At 43.2% G+C, this 27,431-nt stretch overlaps 1 protein-coding gene across 2 annotated transcripts in view; it reads left to right on the forward strand.

The window, feature by feature from the left end:
• Mpp7 (MAGUK p55 scaffold protein 7) overlaps positions 1–27,431 on the forward strand; it is a 203,597-nt gene that overhangs the window by 51,947 nt on the left and 124,219 nt on the right. For both annotated transcript variants that reach the window (XM_051151157.1, XM_051151158.1), the window contains exon 2: positions 11,690–11,831. In XM_051151157.1, the coding sequence (XP_051007114.1) occupies positions 11,795–11,831 (37 nt within the window). In that variant the 5' untranslated portion in view covers positions 11,690–11,794. The remainder of the gene's footprint in view (positions 1–11,689; positions 11,832–27,431) is intronic.

The following is a 27,431-nucleotide window of genomic DNA, read 5'->3' on the forward strand; positions in this document are numbered from 1 at the left end:
GAGCTAGTGCCTAGACCTAGTTTGGCCTTCTGTACCTTTCAACAACTAGGCTTCCCAGGGGTCCACATTTGTGTCCCAGCCTAGTCCCACCACCTTCTCTTCTACTGTGGCCAATATCTAGGCTTCCTCCAGGACCCGCCCTACCTGCATCCACCCGCAGGACCCTTTGTACTGCCTCCACCACCCCACTCTATACCTAGACATCCTGAGTCCTCAGCCAGGGTGAGCTTTAGTCAGTAGTCCTGACCTCTTCAGCCATGCTGAAGATGTAGCCTGGGCCCTACAATCAGTCCATCAGCCTAAACTGGCCTTCCCTGCTTTCACTTGGAGGAGCTCTAGTCTTGGGTCAGGATCCTCTATGCCTGTCTGCAATACCACAGGACACTGCCACGTCACTTCATAGCCAAAGTTTCTACTCAGACCTATCTGCCCCCCACACTGCAGGCTTGCAACAGAAAGCACATCCTTAGTACCAGTCCGACTGCCCACCTGACTTCATTCCGCCTGCGCCACTTCCAACCTTTAGACCCGAGCTGCCCCTACATCTTCTCTTCTCCCCCGTACCGCTCTGTCTGTAAGAAACTCAAAAATAAAGAAGGGACTCAATATGCTCATTTCTCCCTGTAGGTGTGCTGAGGGTACGGATGATCAAGCCAGAGTTTTCTCTTCAAAACCTACCAGTCTTAGCCGGGCGGTGGTGGCGCCCGCCTTTAATCCCAGCACTCGGGAGGCAGAGGCAGGCAGATCGTTGTAAGTTCGAGGCCAGCCTGGTCTACAAAGTGAGTCCAGGACAGCCAAGGCTACACAGAGAAACCTTGTCTTGAAAAACCAACCAACCAACCAAACAAACAACAACAACAACAAATCCCACAAAACCCAAAACCTACCAGTCTTGTAGAAAGTCTTGTCGGGTGAGAATTACCTAGATGAACCCCCAGGACATACAAGTTAAAGGAAAAGTCATAAGCCTCCTCAAAGGCGTTTAAAGGAAACACCGACACCTCAGTGAAATCCAGGAGAAATAGCTTAGGAAGAGTAAGCGCCTGAGTGATGCTCCAGACAACATGCCCATAAGGCTGGTGGAGTGCTGCAGACAGTGCAAGGGGAGACTAGCATTCAAGCAGGAGACAGAAGGCACACGAAAAGATGAAAGCAAACACAGGAAAGGAACACACAGGAAATGTGGCACACCATGAAAAAAACCCCAAACCTTTGACTTACTGGCATAGCCAAAGGAGAATCCCAATTCAATGACACAGAGCAGATTTCCAATAAGATCATAGACAAAAAGTCCAAATTGTGGAAGGATGTAAATAGACAGATACAAGAAGCATGCGGAACGCCAAACAGACAAAACAGAAAAGAAAATCCTCATGGCAATTTCATAGTTAAAGCACTAAGTATATATAACAAGGGAAGTATTGAAAGTGGCAGGAGAGAAAAGAAAGGAAAAAAGAAAAAGAAAAAGAAAAAAAGAATAAAAGAAAAGCAAGTCATGTATAAAGGAGAACCTGTCAGAATAGCAGCCGATTTCTCAACGGAAACTTTGAAAGCTAGAGAGCCTGCAGCAGTGCATTCCACATCCTAAAGGACCGCGTCAGCCAACCTAAATTAATATATCCAGTAAAACCATCTGCTGTGAGCGAAGGAGGAAGACATTTTTTTTCCATGACTTAAGCAGCCTAAACATTTTATAAACAACAAAACAAACCTAAGGGAAATAGAGGAAGCACTGTTCCAGGTTGAAGAGAGGAAGGGGCATAGGAGAGAGACTGTGGTGCTAAATACAAAACTGTAATTATTAAACCCAAAATACCATGGAGAATGCAAATAATACCACCCCCAAATTAACAGCACAATTAACACATGCTTTTCAACAGTAACTTTAAATAAAAAGCAGTAGCTTCGATTCTTCAATCAAAAGATACAGATGGACTGAATGTATCAAGAAACAAAACTCAGGCTGGAGAGATGGCTCACAGGTTAAGAGCACTACCTGTTCTTCCAAAGGTCTTGAGTTCAATTCCTAAAAACGACTTGGTGCCTCACAACCATCTATAATGAGATCTGGTGCCCTCGTCTGGCGTGCAGGCCTACATACAGGCAGAGCACTGTAAATATAATAAAATAAAAATCAACATATCTTTTAAAAAAGAAACAATATTCACCTCTCTGCTGCCTACAAGAATGCATCCTAGTTTTAAAGTAAAAGAAGAACTCCAATAAAGTGGGACCAGGAAACAAGCAGGTGTTGCTATTTACAAAGTAGACTAAATCATGCTGGGCATAGTGGTTGCACCCCTTTAATCCCAGCACTTGGGAGGCAGAGGCAGGAGGATCGCTGTGAGTTCGAGGCCAGCCTGGTCTACAAAGTGAGTCCAGGACAGCTACATAGAGAGACCCTGTCTCAAAAAAAAAACCACAAAACAAACAAACAAACAAACAAACAAAACAAAACAAAAAACAAAAAGAAAGAAAAGAAAAAAAAGAAACCCCAAAACCCAAAGTAGACTAAATTAAAACTAATCAGAAGAGATAAGGAGGGACAGACACTTTATTCTAATCAAGGGAGCAGCTAACCAGTAAGTCAAGACTAATTTTTTTGTTTTGTTTTGTTTTTTTAAGACAGAGTTTCTCTGTGTAACAGCTTTGGCTGTCCTGGACTTGCTTTGTAGACCAGGCTGGCCCTGAACTCAGAGATCTGCCTGCCTCTGCTTCCAAGTGCTGGGATTAAAGGCATGTGCCACCGCACCCAGCTGTCACTACTATCTTAAACATAATATGCACCAAACTCAGGGGGCCCCAGTTTCATAAATAGTCTACTATTGGAGTTAATAACACAGATTAACACTTAATCCACTAATAGTAGGTGATTTAAATACTCCACTTTTTTCTAACAGACGGTTCATCTGGATAAAAAATAAATAGAGAAACATCAAAATTAATTGACACCATGCATCAAATGGATTGAACAGGTACCTACAGAAATTTCTATCCAAACTCCAAAGAACAAACATTCTACTCAGCAGCACATTGAAGCTTTTAATAAGTATACCATATCCTGAGACCCAAAACAAAACAAAACAAAACAAACAAACAAACAAACCAAAAAACAAAACAAAACCAAAAAACCCCCAACCTTCACAAAGTCAAAAAGATTGAAACCACCCCTTGTATTCTTTCTGACCACAATGCAATAAAAGTTAAAATTGACAACAAAAACCTTCTAGTAAATATGCAAATTCAAAATGAGATTTAAATAACTCATTACTAAAGAATGAAAAGGTCAAAAAAGAAACCAAGAAAGAAATAGAAACCTTTCTTGAACTCAACCTTTGGGACACATTGAAAACAGTCCTGTGAAGGAACTCTATAGCTCCAAGTGCCTAAATTAAAACGAAAACAAAAATAGAGCACAAAGAAATGGCTTAATGAGACAACTCAAACATTTGAAAAAAATAGGCCAGGAGAGATAGCTCATCAGTTAAGAGCACTGACTGGTCTTCCAGAGGACCTGGGTTCAATTCCCAGCACCCACATAGCTGTAACCCCAAGAGCCAACTCTCTCATATAGACATACATGCAGGCTAAACACCAATGCACAAAAAATAAAAATAAATTAAAAAGAAAAAAATTGGAAAAACAACAACCCAAATCTAAATACACTACATGGCAAGAAATGGAAAAACAAGAGTAGAAATAAGCTGGGTGAGGTGGCACACGCCTGTAATCCCAGCCCTTTGGGGAGGCAGAGGCAGACAGGTCTCTGAGTTCCAGTCCAGCCTTGTTTGCAAAGCCAGGGCTTGTTACACAGGGAAACCTTGTCTTGAAAACATATAAGAATCAACAAATCTAAGAGCCGTTTCTTTGAGAAGATAAGCGAAATCAACAGATTCTTGGCCCAACTAAGCGAAAGAAAAACCCAAATGAACAGTTAGTCTGTTAGCATTACAATAGACACTAAAGAAATTCAGAAAAAGGGAATGTTTTTAAAACTTGTACTCAATGAACCTGGAAAGTCTAAAAGAAGTGGATAATTTTATAGAGGCAGTGAAACCATCGCAATTAAAGGAAAGAAGCCCCCAAGCTAAACAGATAAATAAAAAGCTGTCTAGCCTTCTGTTCCGAGGATGACCCCGCTTGCTGATGCTCACACGCACAGGGAACACAAGCGTGAGTCATCATCACATACAGCTCCTCCCACCTCTGTTGTCTTTGATAGGGTGAGAACTATAACATCTACACCCCAGAGCTAATTATACTATAAATTAACTTGTTTAAAGCTATCAGCTACTTTTGATTTTCAGGTGTTTTGGAGGTGTAATTTTGTGGGTGCCATTTCTATTCTTTTACCCCCAGTGCTGATTAATTAATATGTGGGGTTTAGTTACAGAATGAAAACGCCTTTTTTTTTTTTTGTAAAAAATTATTAAGATCACCAGTCCACTGTAGAACGTTAAGCCAAGTGTGGACCCTGTGTGGTTCATGGGGCTAGTTCTGCTTGCTTACCAGAATTTCCAGGGATCCACTTGTCCATCTTTCGACTAAATTAAAAGCCACTCTCCTCCAAGTCTAAAAATTGACAGGGAAGTAAATGTAACTGATTAGTGAGGACTTGACTGTGTGTGCTGTTTCTCAATGCTGGCTTGTGTTAGTGAGCCCAGGACTCCTGTGAAAGGGACTGTATTCTTGTGCCAAGCTGCTTCAGTGGTTTGCCTCGTTCTCAATCTAGACAAATTGGAAGAAGAAAAAACTTCCAGCTAAAAAAAAAAAGTCCATAACCAGATGGATTCTCAGCAGAGTTCTACCAGTCACTCGCAGAAGATCTACAGTTAGGCCTTCTTAAAATGTTCGACAACAAACAACACAAACCCCTAAAAGGCCAATGTCACCCTAATACCCAAACCAGGCGAAGGCAAAACAACCAACAAGGAAAAGCACAGGCCATGAACATGGACTCAGAGTACTCAATCAGATACTCCCAAACAGAATTCATGCATCTAAGAGAGAATACACAATGACCAAGTTGGCTTTATCCCTGTCATGCAGGGATGCTTCAATATGTGGAAGCCAATAAATGTAATAAACTATATAAGTGGATTTAAAGACAAAAACCACATGGTCATCTCAATAGGTGCAGAGATAGACTTTGTCAAAATCATAGCTTCATGAAAAGCCCTAGAGAATATACGGCCAGAGGGAGCATACCTCAGCATAAAACAAAAAAACAAAACAAAAAAACAAAACAAAACAAAAAAACCATCAACCAAAACCAAAAAGACTATGTACAAGTAGCCCACAGCCGACATTATCTTACGTGAGAAAAACTGGAAGCACTCCACCTGCAACCAGGAAGGAGACAGAGATGTCCACTCTCTCCCTTCCTTCTCAATGCTGCACTCTAAGTACTAGCTGGAGAAATAAAACAAGAAAAGAAAATTAAAGGGATACAAATAGGGAAAGAGGTCATAACTATTTCTATTTGCAGATGATATAGTACTAATACATTAGAGATCTGAAAACTTCTGCAAGAAAACATCTGGAAATGATAGACAGATTCAGCAACATGGTAGGATACAGAATCAACTTGCACAAATAAATAGCTTTTCTAAAACCATACAACAAATGGGAAAGGAGGTCATGAGCAGCAGTACCATTCCCAATATAGCCTTAAAGGAAATATCTAGGAATAAACCTAATCAAGGGAGTGGGGGGTGGGGCTCTACAATTAAAGCTTGAAACCACCGAAGAAAGAGAAAGACTGGAAAATGGAAAGACATCCCATGTTGCTCGGTTGGTAGAGTTTGCATTGTGAAAAATGACCATCGTAGCAAAAGCTAGTTTACAGACTCAATACAGTCCCAATCAAAGTTCCCATCTCATTCTTTGCAGGAATAGAAAAACTATACTAAAATTTGTATGGAACCACAAAATACCCCAGAAATCCAAAACAACACTGAACCTAAAGAACAAAGCTGGAGGGATTGTAATTCTAGGTCTTAAAACATATTTTACAGCTGGGCAATAGTGGCGCATGCCTTTAATCCCAGCACTCAGGAGGCAGAGGCAGGTGGATCACTGATTGAGGCCAGCCTGGTCTATGGAGTAAGTTCCAGGACAGCCAGAGCTACACAGAGAAACCCTGTCTCAAAACAAAACAAAACAAAACAAAACAAAACAGAACAAAACAAAACAAAACCCAAAAAAACCAAACCGAACAACACCACATTTTTCAGAGTCATGGTAATAAAAACAATTTGGTACTGGCACAAAAACAGACATGTAGACCAATAGAACAAAATCAAAGACCTAAACATTTGTGTGTGTGTGTGTGTGTGTGTGTGTGTGTGTGTATATATATATGTATATATATATATTTTTTTTCAAGACAGGGTTTCTCTGTGTAGCCTTGGCTGTCTTGGACTCCCTTTGTAGACCAGGCTGGCCTCGAACTCACAGCGATCCGCCTGCTTCTGCCTCTCGAGTGCTGAGATTAAAGGCTGCACCACCACATCTGGCAAAGACCTAAACATCTGTACAAGTAACACCAGCAGCTTAATATTTGACAAAGATGTCAAAAAAAATATGCTGGTAAAAGGAAGCATCTTGAGGAAATGGTGCTGGGAAAACTGGATGTCCACATGCAGAAGAATAAAATTAGACCCGTAGCTACCACTTTGCACAAAAACTAGCCCCAGATGGATCAAAGATTTAAACCTGAAACACTGAACCGGCTGGAGGAAAACATAGCCAGTGCCATGCATGATATAGGTGACGGAAGGACTTCCTGAGGAAGACTATTTGCCCAAGGCCAAGAACTGACAAGTGGGACTTATTGAAGCTAAAAAACTTTGCGCAGCTGGATGACAAACCTACAGAATGAGAGAGGATCTTTGTCATCTACACGTCTGAGAGGTTTAATATCCAAAATATCCAAAGAACTCTAAAAGCAGAGTAATAAAAACAAACAAACAAACCCAACAACTGAAGAACAAGCAGCCCATTTGAAAACTGGGTTTGGCATTTGAATAGAGAGTTCTCAAAAGAAGAAGGAAGAGGAGGAAGAGGAGGAGGAAGGTGATGGTGGCAGCTAAGACACATCTCAAAAAAAATGTTACTCATCTCTTGTCAATTAGGGAAATTCAAATCAAAACAATTGTGTGATTTCATCTTACTCCAGTCAGAATGGCAAAATCAGTGGAACCACCAACAGCAAGTGCTGGAGGGGTGAGGGAAAGGGAACTGCCGGTGGGGTGCAATCTGGTACAGCCCCTGTGGAAATCAGTGTGGAGAACTCTCAAATGCTAAAAGTAGATCTACCACGTGACCCAGCTGTACCAGCACACAGGCTGTGATATCATAGCTCCCAGGTTCTTGCCCATCCGTGGTCATTGCCCTGGTATTTACAATAGCTAGGGAATGGAAACAACCTAAATCCTACAACTGAAAAACAGACACTGCAGATGTGGTGCACACACATGCTATGGAAGACTATTCAGTGCCAAAACAAAGCAAGACTGTGAACTTTGCAGGTAAATGAATGGAGCTGGGAAATGCCATCCTGAGTGAGGCGATCCAGATCCAGAGGGACAAACGTCCTACGTTCTCTGTCATTGCTGGCTTCTAGCTCCAAAGCTTTAGATGTGAGTACACAGCCGCTAGTAACTACAGAAGCCAGGAAAGCAAAATGGAACCATTGTCAGGGTATGGGGGCTTGGAGCAACAGAGAGGGGAATAGCAGGGTGTGAGGAATCTCATAGGGAGATGGGGAGGGGGGATGCTTAGGGAGGTAAATATACAAGAAGGTGAAAAGAGGGGTAAGGGGAGCAAATGGCAGGAAACACCTGGTGGGGGAAATGCGGAAGGTGGGGAGCTCCCTAGGGAGGAAGAGGGAGTTAAAGACAGGAGGGAGGTAGGTAAAAAAGCCACAAGGACTCACATTAGAAACTATTTACCAAAAACCCTCTAAAATGCATGTAATTTAGTATATAAATATACACAGAAGTATAATACTTTTTTTTCATTTAGGCTGACAGCTCTCCCGCCAATAGCCAATGCCCACTTCACAGAAACCCCAATACCAGACGCGAGAAGCCCCTTTTGAGTTGTTGCCCAGGGCTGACCAAGAGACTTCCCTAACAAGCAGCCTGTTGCTGTTGTGCTTGGCTGCCCCCTAGAGGTGGAAGGGAAGTCCCGATTCATCACTGAAGACACCATGCAGTTCAGAATCAGGGCCCAGAGACCCCTGAGCTGGGACTGACCTGAATGTGCCTTCCCAAGGACTGGCTTTCACGGACCCCAATCATTCCTTGGTACCAGCGATTGTACTGGATATTGAAACTTTGAAGGACATTATTGTTGCTGAGTGAATTAAGTCAATTTTTGCTTTAGGAGAAATAAAAAACCTACTTGGGCTTGGTGAGAGAGAGCGAGCGAGCTCAGTGAGTAAATATGCTTGCTGTGTGAGCCTGAGGAACTGAGTTAGAGCCCAGTCACTCTTGGTGAAAGGCGGGAATTGAATGTGTGCTGTAACATTCACGTGTCTTGCATACATAACACACACAGCACATCTTAGTCACCCGCCTCCTCTGTCTCCCCGTTCTTCCTCTGCCTCTCCCTCCTCCTCCTCCTCCTCCTCCTCCTCCTCCTCCTCCTCCTGCAAGCGCCTGCACTTCTGTGACCAGCCACTGGATGTCAGGAGTGCTACAGAAGTATCGAATGTAGCCAGAGTAGAATTGAACATTGTGAGCACGTAGCCCTTCATGTAGTTCACTGTTTCCACGTGATCAATGCCAGGAAAACCTGATACAGTGTGATATATAGAAGCAAGGTACAACTGGAATAGTGAAATTTCAAAAATAAGCCTTTTTAAAGGAGAGCTGTAATGGTCCTGTTGGGCATTGTAAATGCCTCAGGGGCACTTGATCCTGCTGCTGTGTTCCTGGCATTCAGGTCTTTCTCCTTTTTATGGAAAGATGGATTGAACTTCAATTTAAGACTACCCAGTAATCCCTCTCAGGACATACTGTAACAGCTGGTATTTTTGTGTTGTAGCAAATTACAACAGTCAGTAATAATTACGGCTGTGTTCTGACAAATTCCAAAGCATTTTCAATCAATTCAGCCAAAGAAAATAACATTATTACACAAAAATTTAGCCCAATTTGGAAGTTAAATCCAGCAAGACTACTTCATTCCACAAAGTGCTGAGCAGTTTTCTAGTTAGGATTATATCAAACTGCTTTTAAGAAATCTATATACTTGCACTCTTCTGGGCTACTAATTATGTTGTATAACATATACTTAGAAAATTAGGACTTTGTGATAAGCACAGTATTGGACTAATTTAACCTTGTCTGCTCATTTAACCTGGTCTGTTCATTATGAAGAGTACACGAAGTCCTTGCATGTGTGGTAACACTGGCTTAAAAATTGTTTTAAAGTGGGACATCAGGTTTTTGTCAATATTCCTGGGACGAGAAGGTACTACATTCTATCAAATGTCATTTTTTAAATAAAAGTATAAATTGAGTCATGTGACATATAGTTTATAAGCATGAAACTGAATTTTTGAGCGGTGAAAAGTTGGGGGGTTTTGCACGATGTGGGTAGCATAGAACGCATATGTAGAATGTGTATGTGGTGACTGTGCTGTGCAAATTCTGACTTCGAGTGGCCTAAAAGGCTAAGCTATATACATATAATAGAGACACTTGGAGTGCACCATAACTGCTCACATCAGAAGGAGGCATTGCCCTAACGGTAGAACGGTTTTCCTCCTTCCTTCCTTCCTTTCCTGTTAGTAAAACAAAAAGTCTGTCAACACTGTATTCTTTTTTTTTTTAAATAAGTTATTTAATTTTATTTTATGTGCATGGTATGGGGTGTCAGATCCCTTTGGACTGGAATTACAGACAGTTGTGAGCTGCCATGTGGGTGCTGGTAATTGAACCCCGGTCCTTTGGAAGAGCAGACAGTGCTTTTAACCACCGAGCCATCTTTGCAGCCCAACATTGTATTCTTTAACTCCATTTTTTTTTTCTGGTGCTCTCTTTGCATTTAAGTTACTTCATCTATCTCCTTGCTTTATGCAAGGAATATTTTCATGCAGTTAAATCTTAATCCCGATTAGAATAATTTATGAGACCAAAGCAAAGTTTCCTTTTAAGACTTTTTGGAGAAAAAGCCATGCCTGAGCTGGGCGTGAGTGAAGCCTGGCTTGCCCTCTCATTTTTAACTTGTAGCTCAGCGAGTTGTATTTTTACTGGGAATTTAAATAACCGCCATGCTAGTTTTAATTAGCACTTGTCTCTGTATGGGTGTGTATGATTCGAGGTCTGTGTTTGCCTTTGTTATAATGTAAAGCAGATGGTAAGACATCGCAGCAGATAATCAAGTCCAAGAAAGTCTATTTGATGGTGGATTTTTTAAAATATCAGCTTTCACGTTGACAATTAAAATGCTAATTTAGAAGGCTGTCCTGGAATTTTACAGTTGTATTTTTCGCAAGTAAAAGCTGGCAAGCTCGTTTGCCGTTAGCCTGTAATATGAATCAGCAATTTAGAGGCCGTAGGAATGGAAGTGAATCGTTTTCCAGTGTTTACAATGTCTGCTTTTCTTGTTGTCTTTAATATATGTTAAAGTATGCTTTTAAATGCCTGAATTTGCTGTATGGAGAATTGGGGGAAAATGCACTAAAATGCATTGTATAGTTATGATTTCAACAAAAATGTAACTGATGTGTATTTTCCGTTGTTAGTCTGCAGTGATCCAAATTTAAAACACATGGCGGCTCTTTCTTAGGTGCTAGGCTGGGTGGTTTGTAAACTCGCAGCTTTCCTTTATGTTTTAATTTTATAATTGTATTACCTGAATTAAAGAAATAAACTGCCACACAGCCAGCTTTTATTGTTTGCTTACTTGATGCAAGGCATTGCTGCATGTCTCGACATATTTAATTATCACGAGGTTCTACGTTATTCTCTTCATTTGCCTACAAGGATGTGAAGGCTTAATCAGATTAAATGAGTTACCCACAATTACAGCGGCAGCAGGATTAGAGGTCAGGGCAGGGCTGTCCTTGCACAGCTTTTACACTCTCTCTCCTTTCCTGCTTATTTCAAGATAAACTTAGACGAGTCATCTAAAACCACGTATTTTCCAGGATACATCCAAACTCAGTTTTTACTAAAAGAAGGTTTGACCTGCATTATTAACCAACAGTTCTGTGAATCGCACCAGTGCCCTGCTTTCAGCTGAGTAATTTTGTCAAAGGTAGGCCTCATCTGTGGTAGAGGGGCTTGCAGCCGCTGCCCCAGGATTGTAGCTGGCTGGTGACTCTGGTGGCCTTTGTTACACGTTGGGGAGAATCAGGGTAAGCCAGGGAGGAACCTGCTATACGGAATCTTCTGAAAGGCAGAGGTGCATCTGATCAGCACTCCTAGAGCAGATGTCTGTCTTTCAGAAGCCTTGACACACGCAGGGGCAGCGTGTTTTCACTTAGAAATGACATCAAACGCAGAAATTCTCCTGTATATCAGCCTGTCATTGCGGAAGAAAAACTGTAAAAGATTTATGATCTCTGCGGTATAGCCTCGAATAACAAATTTTGAATTACTTATAGGATGTTTAATTTAGTGGTGCTTGATATATATATATATATATGTTTAAATGTTTCTTTTCTTCCTAGCTTGCAGTTCAGCTCCCGGGCGAAGCACAGCTGCAGTTCACTGAATTCCCTGACGCTTCCTGAGACAAGAGAGTGGAGGGCGACCACACACCCACAGCCTGCATCATGCCAGCACTGTCCGCAGGATCTGCTGGCGACACGGGTATGAGAGCCTAAGGGGACAATTTCCCCTCCATCCTTACATCACTGTTGTTCTCAGTGACTATAGCACTGCAGGCGCAAATAAACCACATTTGTTTCTTTGTGACCAGCACCACAAGGGGCAATGGAGGAATTCCAATAAGCTCTGGGCTAGATGGAAGTAACTGGAGCATTCAGATGCCTCCTTCTCCAGGTGGTGGTGGTGCTCCAGGTGGTGGTGGTGCTCCAGGTGGTGGTGGTGCTCCAGGTGGTGATGGTGGTGCTCCAGGTGGTGGTGGTGCTCCAGGTGGTGATGGTGGTGCTCCAGGTGGTGGTGGTGCTCCAGGCCCGCACCCTTGCCTTGCCTTTGGAACAACACTGTGTGTGTAATTGCTTAAAATGAAGTATTTGAGAACGCCGAATGTTCTGGCAAATACAGCAGGCATGACATATTGCCACCTTTCATTTGGACCTCTTGCTTCTTATTTTATTTATCTGTTTTTTAAAAAAAAATTTTATTCTTTTTATCTGTCACCTGGGATAAACGGACCCGGAGGTCCTTACCCATCGTTAAGAATCTGTTTTGAAATTAAACAGTGAACTGCTGCTATAGCTCAATGGGTAAAGGCACTTGCTGCCAAGGCAGCCATCCTTAGTTCAATGGTGGAAGGAGATCCACTTCTGACCTTTGACCTTCACACTCCCACCATGCACACCCACTCACTCACAATAAGTAAGTGCAGCATCTGAACGTTAAACAAATCTTATTAGCTACAATATTTAGAGGCCTATAGAATAACTATTTCTTAAAACAAAACACGTCATGTATACAAAATCATTCTGATCTAATTTGCCAGTTATTTGGCTTCCTTGCAACCAGTGCCGCTGAAATATGGATTCCCAGATGCCTGTTAGACCTGTTCAGCATGGGGCGTGGGGAGCTAGGGCTGAAATCCAGTAGAGGGTGCGGCTCACGTGCATGGAGCACTGGATTTAATCCTCAAGACAAAGGAGAAAAAGGAGTGGGTTGGGAACTAGGCTATGCACTCTCCTTTTGTTTTTATCTGTTTGAGACAGGCATTTGCTCCGCGTAGCCTAGACTAGCCTTTCAGCTCCCACTCTTTCCGACTCAGCCACACAAGTGCTAGGAGTGCTCTGAGTGCCACCATGCCCAGGGCGCGCCATGAAATTTTAAGACTCCTCAAATGAAGTGACAGCATACCGTCACGGAAAAATGCCCTAAGTGTCACGATGCCTGTGGTAGCCCTGAGCTCAGGGACGGTACACTCTTCCAAGCCGAGGTATCTGACTCCACCCCAGCCATTTCTGTCCCAGGCACCATGTTCTGGTGGACATCACTGTTTCCAGTTGAGTCCCACTTGTGCAGTCAACCTCGTCCTCTTCCCTCTCCAGCAGCAGTGAAGCCTAGAAACCTGGACTGTGGCTATTTTATTTTATTTTTTCCCAGGTAGGGTTTCTCTGTGTAGCTGTTCTGGAACTCTCATTGTAGACCAGGCTGGCTTCAAACTCACAGAGATCCTCCTGCCTTTGCCTCCTGAGTCCTGGGATTAAAGGCATGCACCACCACGCCTGGATAGATTTTTGTTGTTGTTGTGAGGCAATTTTATTTTTGGTTATAATCTGTTAAATGTTTGTTTTTTTGTTTTTTTGTTTTTTTAACCCTCTCAGGACATTAATTTGGAAGTCAACTCCTTTGGAATTTTTTTCTTTTTAGTTTTTATATAGTTCCCTGTTTGATTGTATTATATAAAATGAATAATTGAACTTTTTGTAGTGACATGGTAACTATAAGTAAAATTTTTCTAGTCATAAGTATACTGAGGTTGTGTAGTGTATTTTATACTTCACTATTCAAAATTGTGTTAGCTTAATTGATAGCAAAGTATTGGTAATTACACATAACTCAAGGGCTGATGAAAATAAGCATTTGTAGCCGGGCGTGGTGGCGCACGCCTTTAATCCCAGCACTCGGGAGGCAGAGGCAGGTGGATCGCTGTGAGTTCGAGGCCAGCCTGGTCTACAAAGTGAGTCCAGGATGACCAAGGCTACACAGAGAAACCCTGTCTCGAAAAACCAAAAAAAAAAAAAAAAAAAAAAAAAAAAAAGAAAATAAGCATTTGTAATTGAGACCTGTTGGTCACAGAAAAGAGCATGGATGGCATGGAGTTTACAAAAAGCTTTTCCACACAGCTATGTCAGTTACAGCAGAAAGGCACTGACTTGTAACACCTGCTTTCTGGCATATTTTTAGCCTGTGTGCCAGAAGCTTTGAGTCAGGCATGGAAGACATGGCTGTTCCCAGGTCAGTGCACCCACAGAAGCCACCATGTGGTGTTTACATCGGATGTTTAGAGCCCATGCTTAGACTGCCTGTACAGGTGCAGCTGATACTCTTTTTACTAAGGTTGTGTTGCCTAGCAACATTGTTGATGTTATCTCGCCATTGAGTCTCCACAAGAATAAAGTTACAGTGACAACACTGATGGTCTCAGAAGAGAGGTGGCTGACTTTAGTGTGAGTGCTTGCTGTGCTCATTTGGGAGAAAGCTGTGTGTGTGTGTGTGTGTGTGTGTGTGATACCCAAATGCGTGTGTGTTTGGGTGTGTGTAGCCTTATGCACAGGTGGAGGCCAGAGAAGATGTGAGTGTCCTCTCTGTGTCCTTTGAAGTATCGTCTCTCAACGAACATGGGGCTAGGATGTTAGGCAGCCAGCAAGAAAACCTTTTTTATCCTCCTGTCTCCCCACCCCTACGGGCTCACATACGCACACACACACTCTCAGGGTCACGTATGCACCGTGTCTAGCTTTTTACGTGGTACCAGGGAGCTTCATGTTTACACAGGAAGCACCTTTACCCCTGGATCCGTTTCCCCAGCCCTGGAAATGATTTTTAAAGTAAAACCTGTGCACTCATCCTCTTCTTTGTTCTGCTCATCTCACCAAGGGGGGAGGCGGGGAAAAATAATTTTGTAAGTGCGACATGGAAACATTCCCGTCTCCTCAGTCTTACTTTCTTTCCCATCTTGATAAGTATTCTTCAAGGGTTGTGTGTGCGTTCAACATGTAACCTAGTCCAGATGTAGCTCAGCTGTAGAGTGCATGATTAGCATGTGTGAGGCTCAAGAGCCTGTTCTTAAAAAAAAAAAAAAAAAAAAAAAGACAGACTTTGTTATATGTGGAAATTATGCCATCTTTTTCTATCTTCTTGCAGCCTGAGGAACAGGGCCTAGACCCCTGTGCACTCCAGGCAGGCCCTTGACCTCTGAGCCATGTCCCCAGCTCTGTTCTGTAACTGCGTAAAGCGAGTGCTATTTCCTGGAGAGCTAAGCAAGCGTGACACACGTGCGTGTCCACTTACGTGCCAGGCGCACCAGCATCCTCTCCACATGACTTCACAGTGTCGTGGACCACGGTGCTGTAAAGGGAATTGTAATTTTTGTCAGTAGTTGGGCAGGGAAGATGCACATGCTCAGTGACGTTGTCAAGTTGATCTCTAGACTTGTTAGCCAGTTAGCCATACATGGAGTGCATTAAAGACCCCGGCCTCCATGATCTTGCGAGTGCTCAGTACTGTCAGTCTTTGTACTTGTCGTCTGATAGGCCACCATGGCGTGTAAAGTGGTAAAGGTGGGTTGTTCCCTCTGTGGGGCACATTTCCATGCCGTAATGTGCTTTCCTGCCTGAGATGTGTCTATTCAAGCCTGTTCTCCAGCACTGCGTTGTTCTACCATGTACTAGTTTATTTGCAGAATTTCTCATTTTACATTTTATTTATTAATTCTTTGGGCCATTTCTTATTGTTGGCCACTTATCCTATTTTCTTTTTTTCTTTATTAATTTATTTGGATTACATCTCATATGTTATCAAGATTTATTATTTTGTACACAGTGCTCTGCCTGCATGTACACCTGAAGGCCAGAAGAGGGCACCAGATCTCATTATAGATGGTTGTGAGCCACCATGTGGGTGCTGAGAAATGAACTCAAGACCTCTGGATGAACAGTTAGTGCTCTTAACCTCTGAGCCATCTCTCCAGCCCATCCTATTTTATTTTATTTTAACCTTCACTTAAGTAGTCCCATTTCTCTTACAGAGTGGAGAATCATGTAATCACATCTTGGTTATTGCTTTCCGCCTCAGCTTAAGTATGTCTCCCTTGCCCCAGAGCGTATATATTCTCCAAGATTTCTTTTCACACATTTAAAGGTTTGTTTTTACACATGGGATTTTGATTTGAGTGCAGTTTGAATCTAGGATGAAGCAGAGATTTCATCTTTTCTCATACAGACTGTCAGTCATCTTTGACTTAATGACCACATGTTCTGTTCTTCCCACTAAGTTGTAGTTTTTCCTTTGTCATTTATGAGCACCATGTACATTTTTAGTTTTCTTTCTGGATTATAATGACCTGTTGATTTCATCTTAAAAATTTTAAAATAGATTTATTTATTTATTTATTATATACAGTACTCTGCCTGCATGTCCACCTGCAGGCCAGAAGAAGGCATCAGGTCACATTATAGATGATTGTGAGCCACCATGTGGTTGCTGGGAATTGAACTCAGGACCTCTGGAGGAGCAGTCAGTGCCCTTAACCTCTGAGCCATCTCTCCAGCCCCTCATCTTACAATTTTTAATAGTCCATTTTTTATCAATCATTTTAGAGTTACAAAGGTAGTGTAGAAAGTTGCAGTGTACCTCACACACAGCTTCTTCAGTTGTTAACCTTCGGCATTCATGTGGAAAATTCCTTTCGGCTGGTGGGCTGACGCAGATACAGAAATATAACTAAACTCCACTCCTGTTTGTTTGCCTCTTCCCTCACATCCGCGCTCGCTTTGGTTCCAGGCTCCCATTTGGAACGATGTGCTGCTGCACGCACAGTTGCCAGTCCTCAGGCTGCTCTCGGTTTGATGCTTTCTTAGACTCGTCTTGACTCACAGACATCCTTAGTTATTTTGAGGGTTACTAGTCAGACATACTGGAAGGTTCTCTGCGATTGAATTTGTCTTGTGATTTTCTCATGGAAGGAACGGAATTATATGAGTTGGGGAATCAGTAGTAGAGCTAAGTGCCATTGTCATGAACTCACAGGAATTGAGACTGCTGATGCGGACATTTATCTCAGCTCAGTTCCTCCACTGTAAAGTTGCTTTCCTTCTCCTCTTTCATATACATATACACACACATATATTTACAGTATAATATAAATATTTCTATATTATTTCCTTGGGCATCTCCATGTGAAGATCACACTTAACTTGAGGTGTATTTTGTTCCCCCCTTTAGGGTGAACTCTATGTAAGTTTCTTGGCTTCTAGTCACTTTCTACTATTTATTCACTTGTCAATGTTGGTGTTGACTAGTGGTTATTTGGCGTGTGTTCGGGTTATAATCCAGCACTGTTTATGTTGTTACTTAGTTGGTTGGCTCCTTTGATGTGGGTACCATTGATGCATTCCTCCATGGATATGGGCTTACGTACTGTGCATCACTTTCCTTACCTCAGGCAGCCAAGAGTCACCTCCTCTTGAGTGATTCCTGCTCTGTTCCTCAAGTAGCCATTTCTCCATGGATTCTAGTTTCTTTTGGAAGGAGAATAGGATTAGAAAAGGTGACTTGGAGTTGGGCGTGGTGGCGCACGCCTTTAATCCCAGCACGCAGGAGGCAGAGGCAGGCGGATCGCTGTGATGATGTTTCCTCCTTTATCCTATTAGTAGGTAGGTTTACACTCTAACCTTTGCATATCTGTAAACTCCTCCTCCAGGCTGAGATGCCACCGTTCAGTTGCTTATTCACTTGGCACAGTTTTTATGAGTAGTCCTGGGATATGCCAGTCTTCAGCTAGAGTTCAGCTTACTATTTTCATTCTTGTAATGGAGCATGCTTTTAAAAAACTTATAGAACTATGCCTTTTCTGAATGTTAGTTGTAATTTTATAATTTCATTAAATATTATTTATATAAACATATAATGTAAAATATATTTGGACAGAAATGAATGTAAAACTTTTATAAGTGCAGCTTTAAAAGTGCTTATAACACAACAGCCATGTGACTGCCACCTACAGTTGGAAATTGGACACTTGAAAACACCAGCTTCTTGGAGAACACCTCCTGACAGACTTAAGTTCTCGCTGCATACCACACTGTGTCGTTTGTGATTTGCCCATGGAGTCCTTGCGGCACAGTGGAATTTTGCTGACTCTTGAACTTTGCAAATAGAGTTGCTTCATATTCATCTGTATAGACGGAAAGTTGACTATTATGTTGAGAAAAAATAAAATAATAAATTATACATATCACAAAGTATATATAAGCCATAAGCATTTAAAAATACAGGTATTTTAAAATCTGGGGGGGGTGTATATAATTTTATTAATTAATTACCAGACACACTTTTATAACGTTTTCTGTAATTTATTTTTATTTTTATTTTTATTTTTATTTTTGGTGTGTATATGTATGGTGTGTGTATATGTGTGTGTGTGTGTGTGTGTGTGTGTGTGTGTCTGTCTGTCTGAGGAGGCTAGAAAAAAAGTGTTAGATCTCCTGAAACTAGTGTAAAAACTGGTTGTGAGCAGTCTGAGGTAGGTGCTGGAAACAGTGTGAGTCCTCTACAAAAGCAGTGAGTGCTATTTACATCTGAGCCATCTCTCCAGCTTTTCTTTCTTTACATGTTTATTATGAAAAGAGAAAAGTAGAGCAACCCTTATAGTCTTTATATTTTTTTTTTCTTAACTACTGATAGTTTAAGTGCAGACCACATTCATCTTGCCCCAGAACGAGGCAACTTCGCGTGCTACTTACTGAGAAGAGACTCTTCAGTGGACCGTTACTGCATCTGCCTCAAAAAAGCTGACACTCACTGTGTCAGACCTAAACAGACTGTTCAGCACACAGTTTCACAGCTCTGAGGAGGATTACCAACTGGCTGGTGCCCTGGTCTGGCTCGGGTTTCCTGTCCTGGAAGCTGTGCGTGGCCCACGCTCTGGACTTGCATCCCCTGAGGAGTAGGAGGCCAGGGTAGCCAGCACTTGGCTGCTGTAGACATCCTCAACTTGCCTTTCCTAACAGCAAGTTAACCATAGACAGCACTAAGGAAGCGTGTGACTGAGCCCACTGCGTAATGACATTCCCACTAAACCCAAATTCAATTTATCTTCAGTGGCAACCCATCCCTAATTAGATTCTTTCAAGTGCCACCCCCATCCTGCACTCTTCCATGGCTTGCCTTCTCTCTGTGTGCACTGTCTTCTCTACTCTCTGCCCCAGAGTTGCTAATTTCCAGGCCGTTGAACCTTTACTTCCATTTTCCTTTAGGATTTACAGTCACTGGATTTTATTCATCAAATGTTTCCTTAAAAACAAGATTGTGAAGTTTAGGGACCTTTTCTTGTGTATGTATTGGATAGAGCATGAGCTCTGTTTCTAAATTAAGTTCTTGTACCGTTACCCTGTTGTTCCACTTTGACTTGGGATGGATGGTCCTTTCCCTTCGCTGGCAGTACCACTGTCTGGGACCTTTATTACAGTGTGAGATGAGTGTGTGAGCGCACTGCCTGTGGTTCTGGATCTCAAGGGGATCCTTTCAACGTTGCTTCTTTGTCTTGTTGGATCTGTTTATTTTCCCATGCAATGCCTCCTCTCCCATCGTTTTCAGGTGACCCTTTATTGAAACGTTTTCATTTGCCTTTCCTATCTCTCTGATCATCACTGTCACTTCTGTTGTCAACAAGGTAGTGCCATGAACTCCATAGCCCACACAGCCTAAGCTGTATAGTGGTTCCAAGAGTTCTGGAAGGCTGACGTTCCCCATGGCCTTTAATCAGCATTGCAGGGGCAGAAAGACACCCATTAGCCGGGCCTGTCTGCTCAGAATGGACAGTCACATTGTAATCTTCAGACTTTCTAGCCTCTTCTTGCCTTGGCAGTTTCATCAGCCTTTAAAAAGGATGCGTTTGAACAGTTTTATTTTAAGCAGTCCATTTTGGGCTGTTTATATGTGTATGCATGTTGGACAGATTCAGGGTGCTGATTTTGGGGGGGTCAAGACAGATGAGACATCAACGTAATAATTAGTGTACCTCAGGAATCCCGCTTTGACCTGTGCATGTAGAGGTCAGAGGTCAACCTCAGGCGCCAGTCCTTACCTGCCACTTTGACAAGGGGTCAGAGGTGGCTGGCATATGAAAAGAGTTGTACTTTGTCCTTTTCTGAGTTGCAAAAGACTCGCACATTTTTTATTATATTATAAAGGTTTCCTTTTATGCCTAGTTTGAAAATTACATTTTTTTCTGGCAATTAAAGAATTGTTAGCCTTCAATTTATGAGGGTTTTGTTTATACATTTTAATGAACGTATGATTAGTTTATAGAAAACTAATTAGTTTAAAAATGTTAAACTAGATTGCTTCTTAGAGAGAAACTCAAATTGGTCATGATTTATTACTTTTTAATGTAGTGAATTTTGTTTGTTTCAAGGTTTGTTTTCAGAGCGGGTTTAGCTTATAATTTCCTTTTTACCTCCTTGTTGTCATTGTGTTTATTATCATCATCATCACCATCATCATCACCATCATCATCATCACCATCATCATTATTATTTTGAGACAGGGCCTCACTTTATAGCTCTGGCTGCCTGGAGCTTGCTGTGTAGTCCGGGCTGGCCTTGACCCAGAGCTCTGCCTGCTCCCGGGGCTGGGGTTAAAGGCTTGTGCTGCCACTCCTGGCTAATGCTTCTTTTAAAACAAAACAAAAACAAAAGACAAAATGTCCTTCAGGCTCTCCGATTATAGCACAAGCTGGCTTTAATATCTGTTCCTCGGCAGTGCCAGGACTACACCACTTTGCCAGAGTAGTTCTCTGTCTTTTTAAAACCCATTTCTACAGCCTTGTGCAATGGGAGGACTCCCTCATCCTTTTCTGTGGAAAAATTACCTTTCCCAGGATAGAACCTTCTGATAGGCCACTTGGGCCTGGTAAGTATATATTTAGGACTCAGCGCATTTCACCAAAAATTTCAAACTTTTGGTGGTTAAGTTTTTCCTAGTAACACTGCTCCATGCCTGTGTTTTCTGTGTTGATGATTTTGATCTGGTATCTATTTTTGCTCTTCTGATTACAGCTCAATTTTGTCAGTTTGGACAGTTCTTAACCTTTCTGTTTTTATTTTATTAATTTTATTTTGTGGTGTGTGTGTGTGTGTGTGTGTGTGTGTGTGTGTGTGTGTGTGTGTGTGTGTGTACACACAGTGTTTGGGAGTTGGTTCTTTTCTCCCACGTGGGTTCTAGTGATGGAATTCTGATTGCTACCCACTGAGCCATTTTACCAGGCTCCATTTTGTTCTCATTTCATTAAGTTCTTAGGTCAATTAAAATTATTTTAAATAATCCCAGTACTCAAGGAGGCAGAGGCAGGTGGATCACTGTGAGTTTGAGGCCAGCCTGGTTTACAAAGTGAGTCCAGGACAGCCAGTGCTTTAACCCAGAAAAGCCCTGTCTCAACCACCCCCTCCCCAAAAATAGAAGAAAGAATTATTTTAAATATGTTATTTAGAATTTTTTTTAAAAGGCTTTTTCCAGTTGTTTTTCTGTTACTGACTTCTATTATTTTTTGGTCAGAAGACAGATTCACATGATTTTAATCCTAATGTATGTAAACCACTGCAATACAGAAAATATGTCAATTTTGTGAGTCATGGTTTTTCTGTTTTCCATTTCATTGTGTGTGTGTGTGTGTATGTATGTGTGTGTGTGTGTGTGTGTGTGTGTGTGTGCGCGCGCGTGTGTGTCTGCACGGAATCTCCTGAGTGTGTAGCAGCATGCATACTGTCCACACCTTGGGATGGTGAGATCAGTGGTCAGGGTTGTCAGCCTGATACACCCTGGCTGGAATCACCTTGGGACAGATTCTTAATGGGAAGTTACCTTGGTTCTGATGGCTGGTGGACAGGGCGGCTGGTGGACAGGGCGGCTGGTGGACAGGGCGGCTGGTGGACAGGGCGGCTGGTGGACAGGGTGGCTGGTGGACAGGGCGGCTGGTGGACAGGGCAGCTGGTAGACAGGGCAGCTGGTGGACAGGGCGGCTGGTGGACAGGGCGGCTGGTGGACAGGGCGGCTGGTGGACAGGGCGGCTGGTGGACAGGGCGGCTGGTGGACAGGGCAGGTGGTAGACAGGGCGGCTGGTGGACAGGGCGGCTGGTGGACAGGGCGGCTGGTGGACAGGGCGGCTGGTGGACAGGGCAGGTGGTAGACAGGGCGGCTGGTGGACAGGGCGGCTGGTGGACAGGGCGGCTGGTGGACAGGGCGGCTGGTGGACAGGGCGGCTGGTGGACAGGGCGGCTGGTGGACAGGGCGGCTGGTGGACAGGGCGGCTGGTGGACAGGGCGGCTGGTGGACAGGCGGCTGGTGGACAGGGCGGGTGGTGGACAGGGCAGCTGGTGGACAGGGCGGCTGGTGGACAGGGCGGCTGGTGGGACAGGCTATGGGGGGGACAGGGCGGCTGGTGGACAGAGGCCGGTGGGGGACAGGGCTGGTGGACAGGCAGTGTTAGTGCAGCTGGTGGAAGGGCAGGTGGTAGACAGGCAGCTGGTGGACAGGGCGGCTGGTGGACAGGGTGCTGGTGAACAGGGCGGCTGGTGGACAGGGCAGCTGGTAGGGTCAGCTGGTGGACAGGCAGCTGGTGGACAGGGCGGCTGGTGACAGGGCGCTTGGTGGGACAGGGTGGCTGGTGGACAGGCGGCTGGTGGACAGGCAGGTGGTAGACAGGCAGCTGGGAACAGGGCAGGTGGTAGACAGGGCGGCTGGGGACAGGGCGGCTGGTGGACAGGGCGGCTGGTGGACAGGGCGGCTGGTGGACAGGGCGGCTGGTGGACAGGGTGGCTGGTGGACAGGGCAGGTGGTGGACAGGATGATGGCTGCTGGCCATGATTGTGCAGCTTGTGGGATTGTCATGATTGTAATTGAAGTGGGCAGACCTGTCTGTCGCGGCAGTGCCATTTTCTGGGCTTGGCCTCTACACAGTAGACTAAAGAAAGCGTATTGTGCCTCCTCTGTTGATTGGATGTGGGCAGATGTTTCAGGTTCCTGCCTTAACTTCTCTGGTGGGATGGACTATAACCTAGAACTCTGAGCTAAAATAAACTCCTTCTCCCCTGAGTTGCTTTTTGCCAAGGGATTTTATTACAGTATCAGAAGTGAAACTAGGGTATCCCTTATTTTAGAATTATTTTACTGTGAAAAGATATGAAGTCTTAGAGAGTCAGTGTTTTTGGTGGCTGCAGCAGGAGAGTGGTGAAGGCGGTGGTTGCTGAAGTTTCCTCGAATGCGCGTGCGTGCACACACATACACACACACACACGCTCCCGCCCCCGCCCCTTTTGTTGCAGTTGATGCTACCTGGCAGCGGTTTACCCCAGGCTTTGCTGTTTTGCCATCTAAGTTCATGAAACATTTGAAATCTTTTATTGTCACGTTAACCACTGTTTTCAGCATTGCCAGCTAGGTGCTTTCTGTTTCATTCTATTTTGAACTGTACCAGATCTCCATCATGGCCAATATTGTTTTCTCTCGGCAGTGTTTGTTCTCTCTGAGGAGTACTGGCTTGCAAATATTTAGGCTATATACTTACTATAGGTGAGTCTGGTGAGGAAATCTTAGTGAATTATTTTCCAACACCAAAATCATGATGCTTTTATGCTTAAAATGGTAGATTCAATTTATTGAGGACACTGGACACATTGAGCGTCTCTACTAAAAGCAGCTAATTAGAATAATGAAGAATAGATGTTATCCCACTGTTGTCATAAAAATACTGCGTAACAGCTCATTTTAAAACAAACGAATCCTCAAGGAATAGTCAGAAGTGACAGAGAACACCCGTAGTCCTAGCACTTGGAAAAATGAGCCAGGAAGGTCATGAATTTGAGGCCAACCTAGGCCACATAACAAGATCCTATCTCAAAAAATAAGCTAGGCCTGCAAGGGTTACGTAGTGAGAGCTTGTCAAAAATAAAACATAAAAAAAAAAAAAAAAAACCAAAGAAATAAAAGTAAACCAAATCAACCCCAAAGCCACTGGTGACCACTTTCCCCCTTGATGGTTGATTTCATTGTGGAAAATCAAGTCTCAACTTGGGCGTGCTTTTCTTCCAGTAGCTTTTAGGGAAAGTACGCTGTACAGATCTGACTGCATCGTGTTTCCAATTTTCAGTTTGACTCCAGAGCCGAGTAAGGATTCCAGACAAGTGGCTGCTTGCTGGCCAATCTCTGTGGTGGGGAAAAGGCATGTGGAGACCTCTGTGTTTGCATTGCCCTTCTAACTACTGTTTTGTTGCTTCCCTAAACTCATTCTAAGTCTTTGATCTATGTTAGTCCCTGAGATTCGTGGCTCTCTGTAGCTGTAATTGTGCGAAGTATTAGTTTCCCAGATATACGTGACACAAACACTATGAGTGAATGCTATCTGAAGAGTGTTGATAAGTATGTGCGTGGCCGCGTGGCCTGGGGGACTTGTGTGGCTCCATGGGAAGGAAGGTAGTCACTCATGCCTTTGACCGGAAGAACGCCTTCCTCTTGGTGGGAAGGGTTCCTCTTTCATGAAGCACACTGTGTGTGAAGCCTGGAGGAAAGTGCAGCCACCTCCTCAGCCAGATGAGCCTGGGCTAGTCCACTGATGGATGGGACGGTACCTGCTGCAGCCATGGCTCCCACACTTTTTATAGCCTTGTGCAACGACCATAGGATGAACTTTCTACAATATTGACACTACTCTCACAACTTTCATTCATTGTGAACCCTTTCATTCATTGTATCATTATAATGGTTACTGCACATTCTACAAATTACCAGGATCCACTGACTTACCCATCATGCATACATGGGGCAGCAATCTACTCTTTGTCTCCTTGTTGCAGATTTGACTGTAGGTGACCAGAATCCACTCTTTCTTTGCTAGTGTTAAATTCCCAGTGAAAACACCCTGTGGACCTTGTGAGAGACCACTGGGGTCTCTCCATACACAACAGACCTCCCTAAGAAGCAAGCGTTGATCTCTTTTCTTGTATGATTTCCTCACAGAATTGGAAAGTGCCCTACTTGCCTCCTCAGCAGGTTCTTGCTTAAAAGAAAATGCTGTAGGAAGTGCCTCTTAAAGAGGAAGGTTAGGGAGTTGAGGTTGAACCCCCAGAACCCACGTAAAGTGAGCTGCAGTAGTATCTGTAATCCCATGGCTTCTGTGGTTAGAGGGGAACTGGAGGCAGGTGAGCCCCAGAGGCTTGAGGGTCAAGTAACCTGTCCTACACGGTTATAAACAACAGCAAACATAAGGCAGAAGGCCGGGATGGACAGCTCTTTGTACATACGCTGTAGCACACGTCCACCTGCACTTACACACAAATGTGCACTTACCTAAACGAGCCAAATCACAAGGCTTTATGTTGTCAAAGCACCCTCCCTGCCTGAGTTGAAATAGCACCTTAGCTTTCCCAGCCACTCTTCTGATCTTTTGAGGAGAAAAGGATTTGCATTCCCAGGTAGCAATGAGTTCTTTTGAAAGCAAAATTTCATGTGTTTTGAGAAGAGTTGAGTGTTGGCTGACAGGTTGGGAAGCATTGATCAGTCTGCTTGTAGCTATAAATTGCTGCTTTGTTATTTTTTAACACATGAAATATTTTGTTTACAGCTCAGATTCTTGGGGACGTAGTGAAGGATATTTTGGGGCAGTGCCCGCAGAGGGAAGCATCCCTGTGCTCTGCCAGAAGAGTTGCTTGCACTTGAGAGGGTAGGGTAGAGTTGCACAGGACACTCCACAGTCTGCTTCATGTGGTTTAGTTGCGGCAGCAGGTGGCAGGCATGGCTGCAGAAACAAGAAGTTGAGAGCTCATATCTTGACCAATAGCATGAAGCAGAGACAGCAACTGGAAATGGTGGGGTCGTCTTTCGGCTCTGAAAGCCTGCCTCTAGTGACATGCTTTCACCAATAAAGCCAAACCTCCTAAACTAACCCAGACAGTGCCAACAACTGGTGAACAGGCGTTCAAGTACATGAGCCCACGCAGGACATTCTTACTCCACACCCCATAACTTGTATACATAACCTACTCCATCCTTGCTGGCTCAGTGACTAGTTTGATATGATGTAAATGAGTTAAGGGTGGCTATTGGCCGTAGTCTGTTAGTTTTAGAAGTCATTTTTATTTTATTATGCCTGTATTTTTTTATGTGAACACTGTTTTTTTAAAAAAAAAAAAAACCATCAAAGTACTGTCATGCTTGCTTTGGTAGTACTGCAATCTTCTGTGCAAAGCCACAGGCTACTAACTTGGAGTTAATCACAATCAGGAACCTCCTTAAAGCTTAGAGATAGCTCCTAAACATGAGAGTTCTGTGTGAGTGTATGCACTTGCTTTCTATTAACTTGCCCTGATTTAGCGGACATCGAGGGAGTTGTGTGAACTGTCTATTACTGTTGTTAACCAAGCTACAATATAGTAGTTACTTAAGTTGTTCTGCATATTTAAAAATCTCAGTGTGCCAAACCCTTTAATGTTTGAAGTTGAGGGGTAGTGCAATGAGGAGTCCGCTTCTGATGAATTCTAGTATTTTAGTCATATAGGCACTTTTGGGAAAAAAATCATGCTTTAAATGAGAAAAAATCGGGCCTGTTAGGAATGGCACTAAATACTGCTAGTTATTTTATGTTTAAGAAAGTGGAAAATTTACTTGGTGTCCCATTTTATTAATATCATAAAACTTAACAATGTTGTTCTGGGCGTTGATGTGCGTTCCTTAGTGGTTATTAGCCCCGGGTTATAGTGAAATGGTTTGGGTCACTGCCTGTCCATATTGTGTAGAATGCAAATATCAAAAATAAGAAAAAAAGCAAATGCATAACTGTCCCCGTTTGCCAAGTCCTTTGCTAAATGCTTTCTTTAAAAAAAAAAAAAAAAAAAAAAAAAAAGCGTTGGTTGCTTCTCGTGTCCAGGGCAGCTGAACGCTGTGGACATCTTTTTTCTCATTTAGCATAGGCTTATAGCTTCCCCAGACTCATGCTAGTAATGAAGCTATGAGGGATATGACAGGAATGAGGGCATTAAATTTCTCTAGACTACCAGTAAATGTTTCCACCCTGATGTCAGGAATGTAGAGCCTCTGGAATCTGCAAGCAGAGAGAATTGTTCACTGCAGGGACACTTTCATCAGGCCCTGAGCCCTTTATTCTCCCGGGAGCCACTACTGTCTTGTACAGAATGTTGTATTTCCACAGAGGTGTCTTCTGGGGCTGGACTCCTCCTCCACTCATGCTTCTGCGTTCGCTAGCGTTTTTCCCTTTTAGGTCTGTTATTGTTTTGAGAGTCAGTGCCACATTAAATTAATTTCTCTTGGGTTAGTAGCAGTAAGTTATATTTGACCAAATATAGTGAAAAGCAGCAGAAAATAAATAATTCTTAATAACTTGTAGTTTATGTAAATGGGGCCGTGGTCTAGGCTTTGCCGTTTTTCCCCTCAGGTTTTTATAGCATCTGTGATATGTGCAATGACACCTTTTATGTTGGCTATAGCCTGGATTTATTATTATTATTTTTAAATCAAGGGCTGTAG

The sequence above is a fragment of the Acomys russatus genome, chromosome 9 (genome assembly GCF_903995435.1).
Source record: "Acomys russatus chromosome 9, mAcoRus1.1, whole genome shotgun sequence".
In the NCBI taxonomy this organism is placed as follows: domain Eukaryota; kingdom Metazoa; phylum Chordata; class Mammalia; order Rodentia; family Muridae; genus Acomys; species Acomys russatus.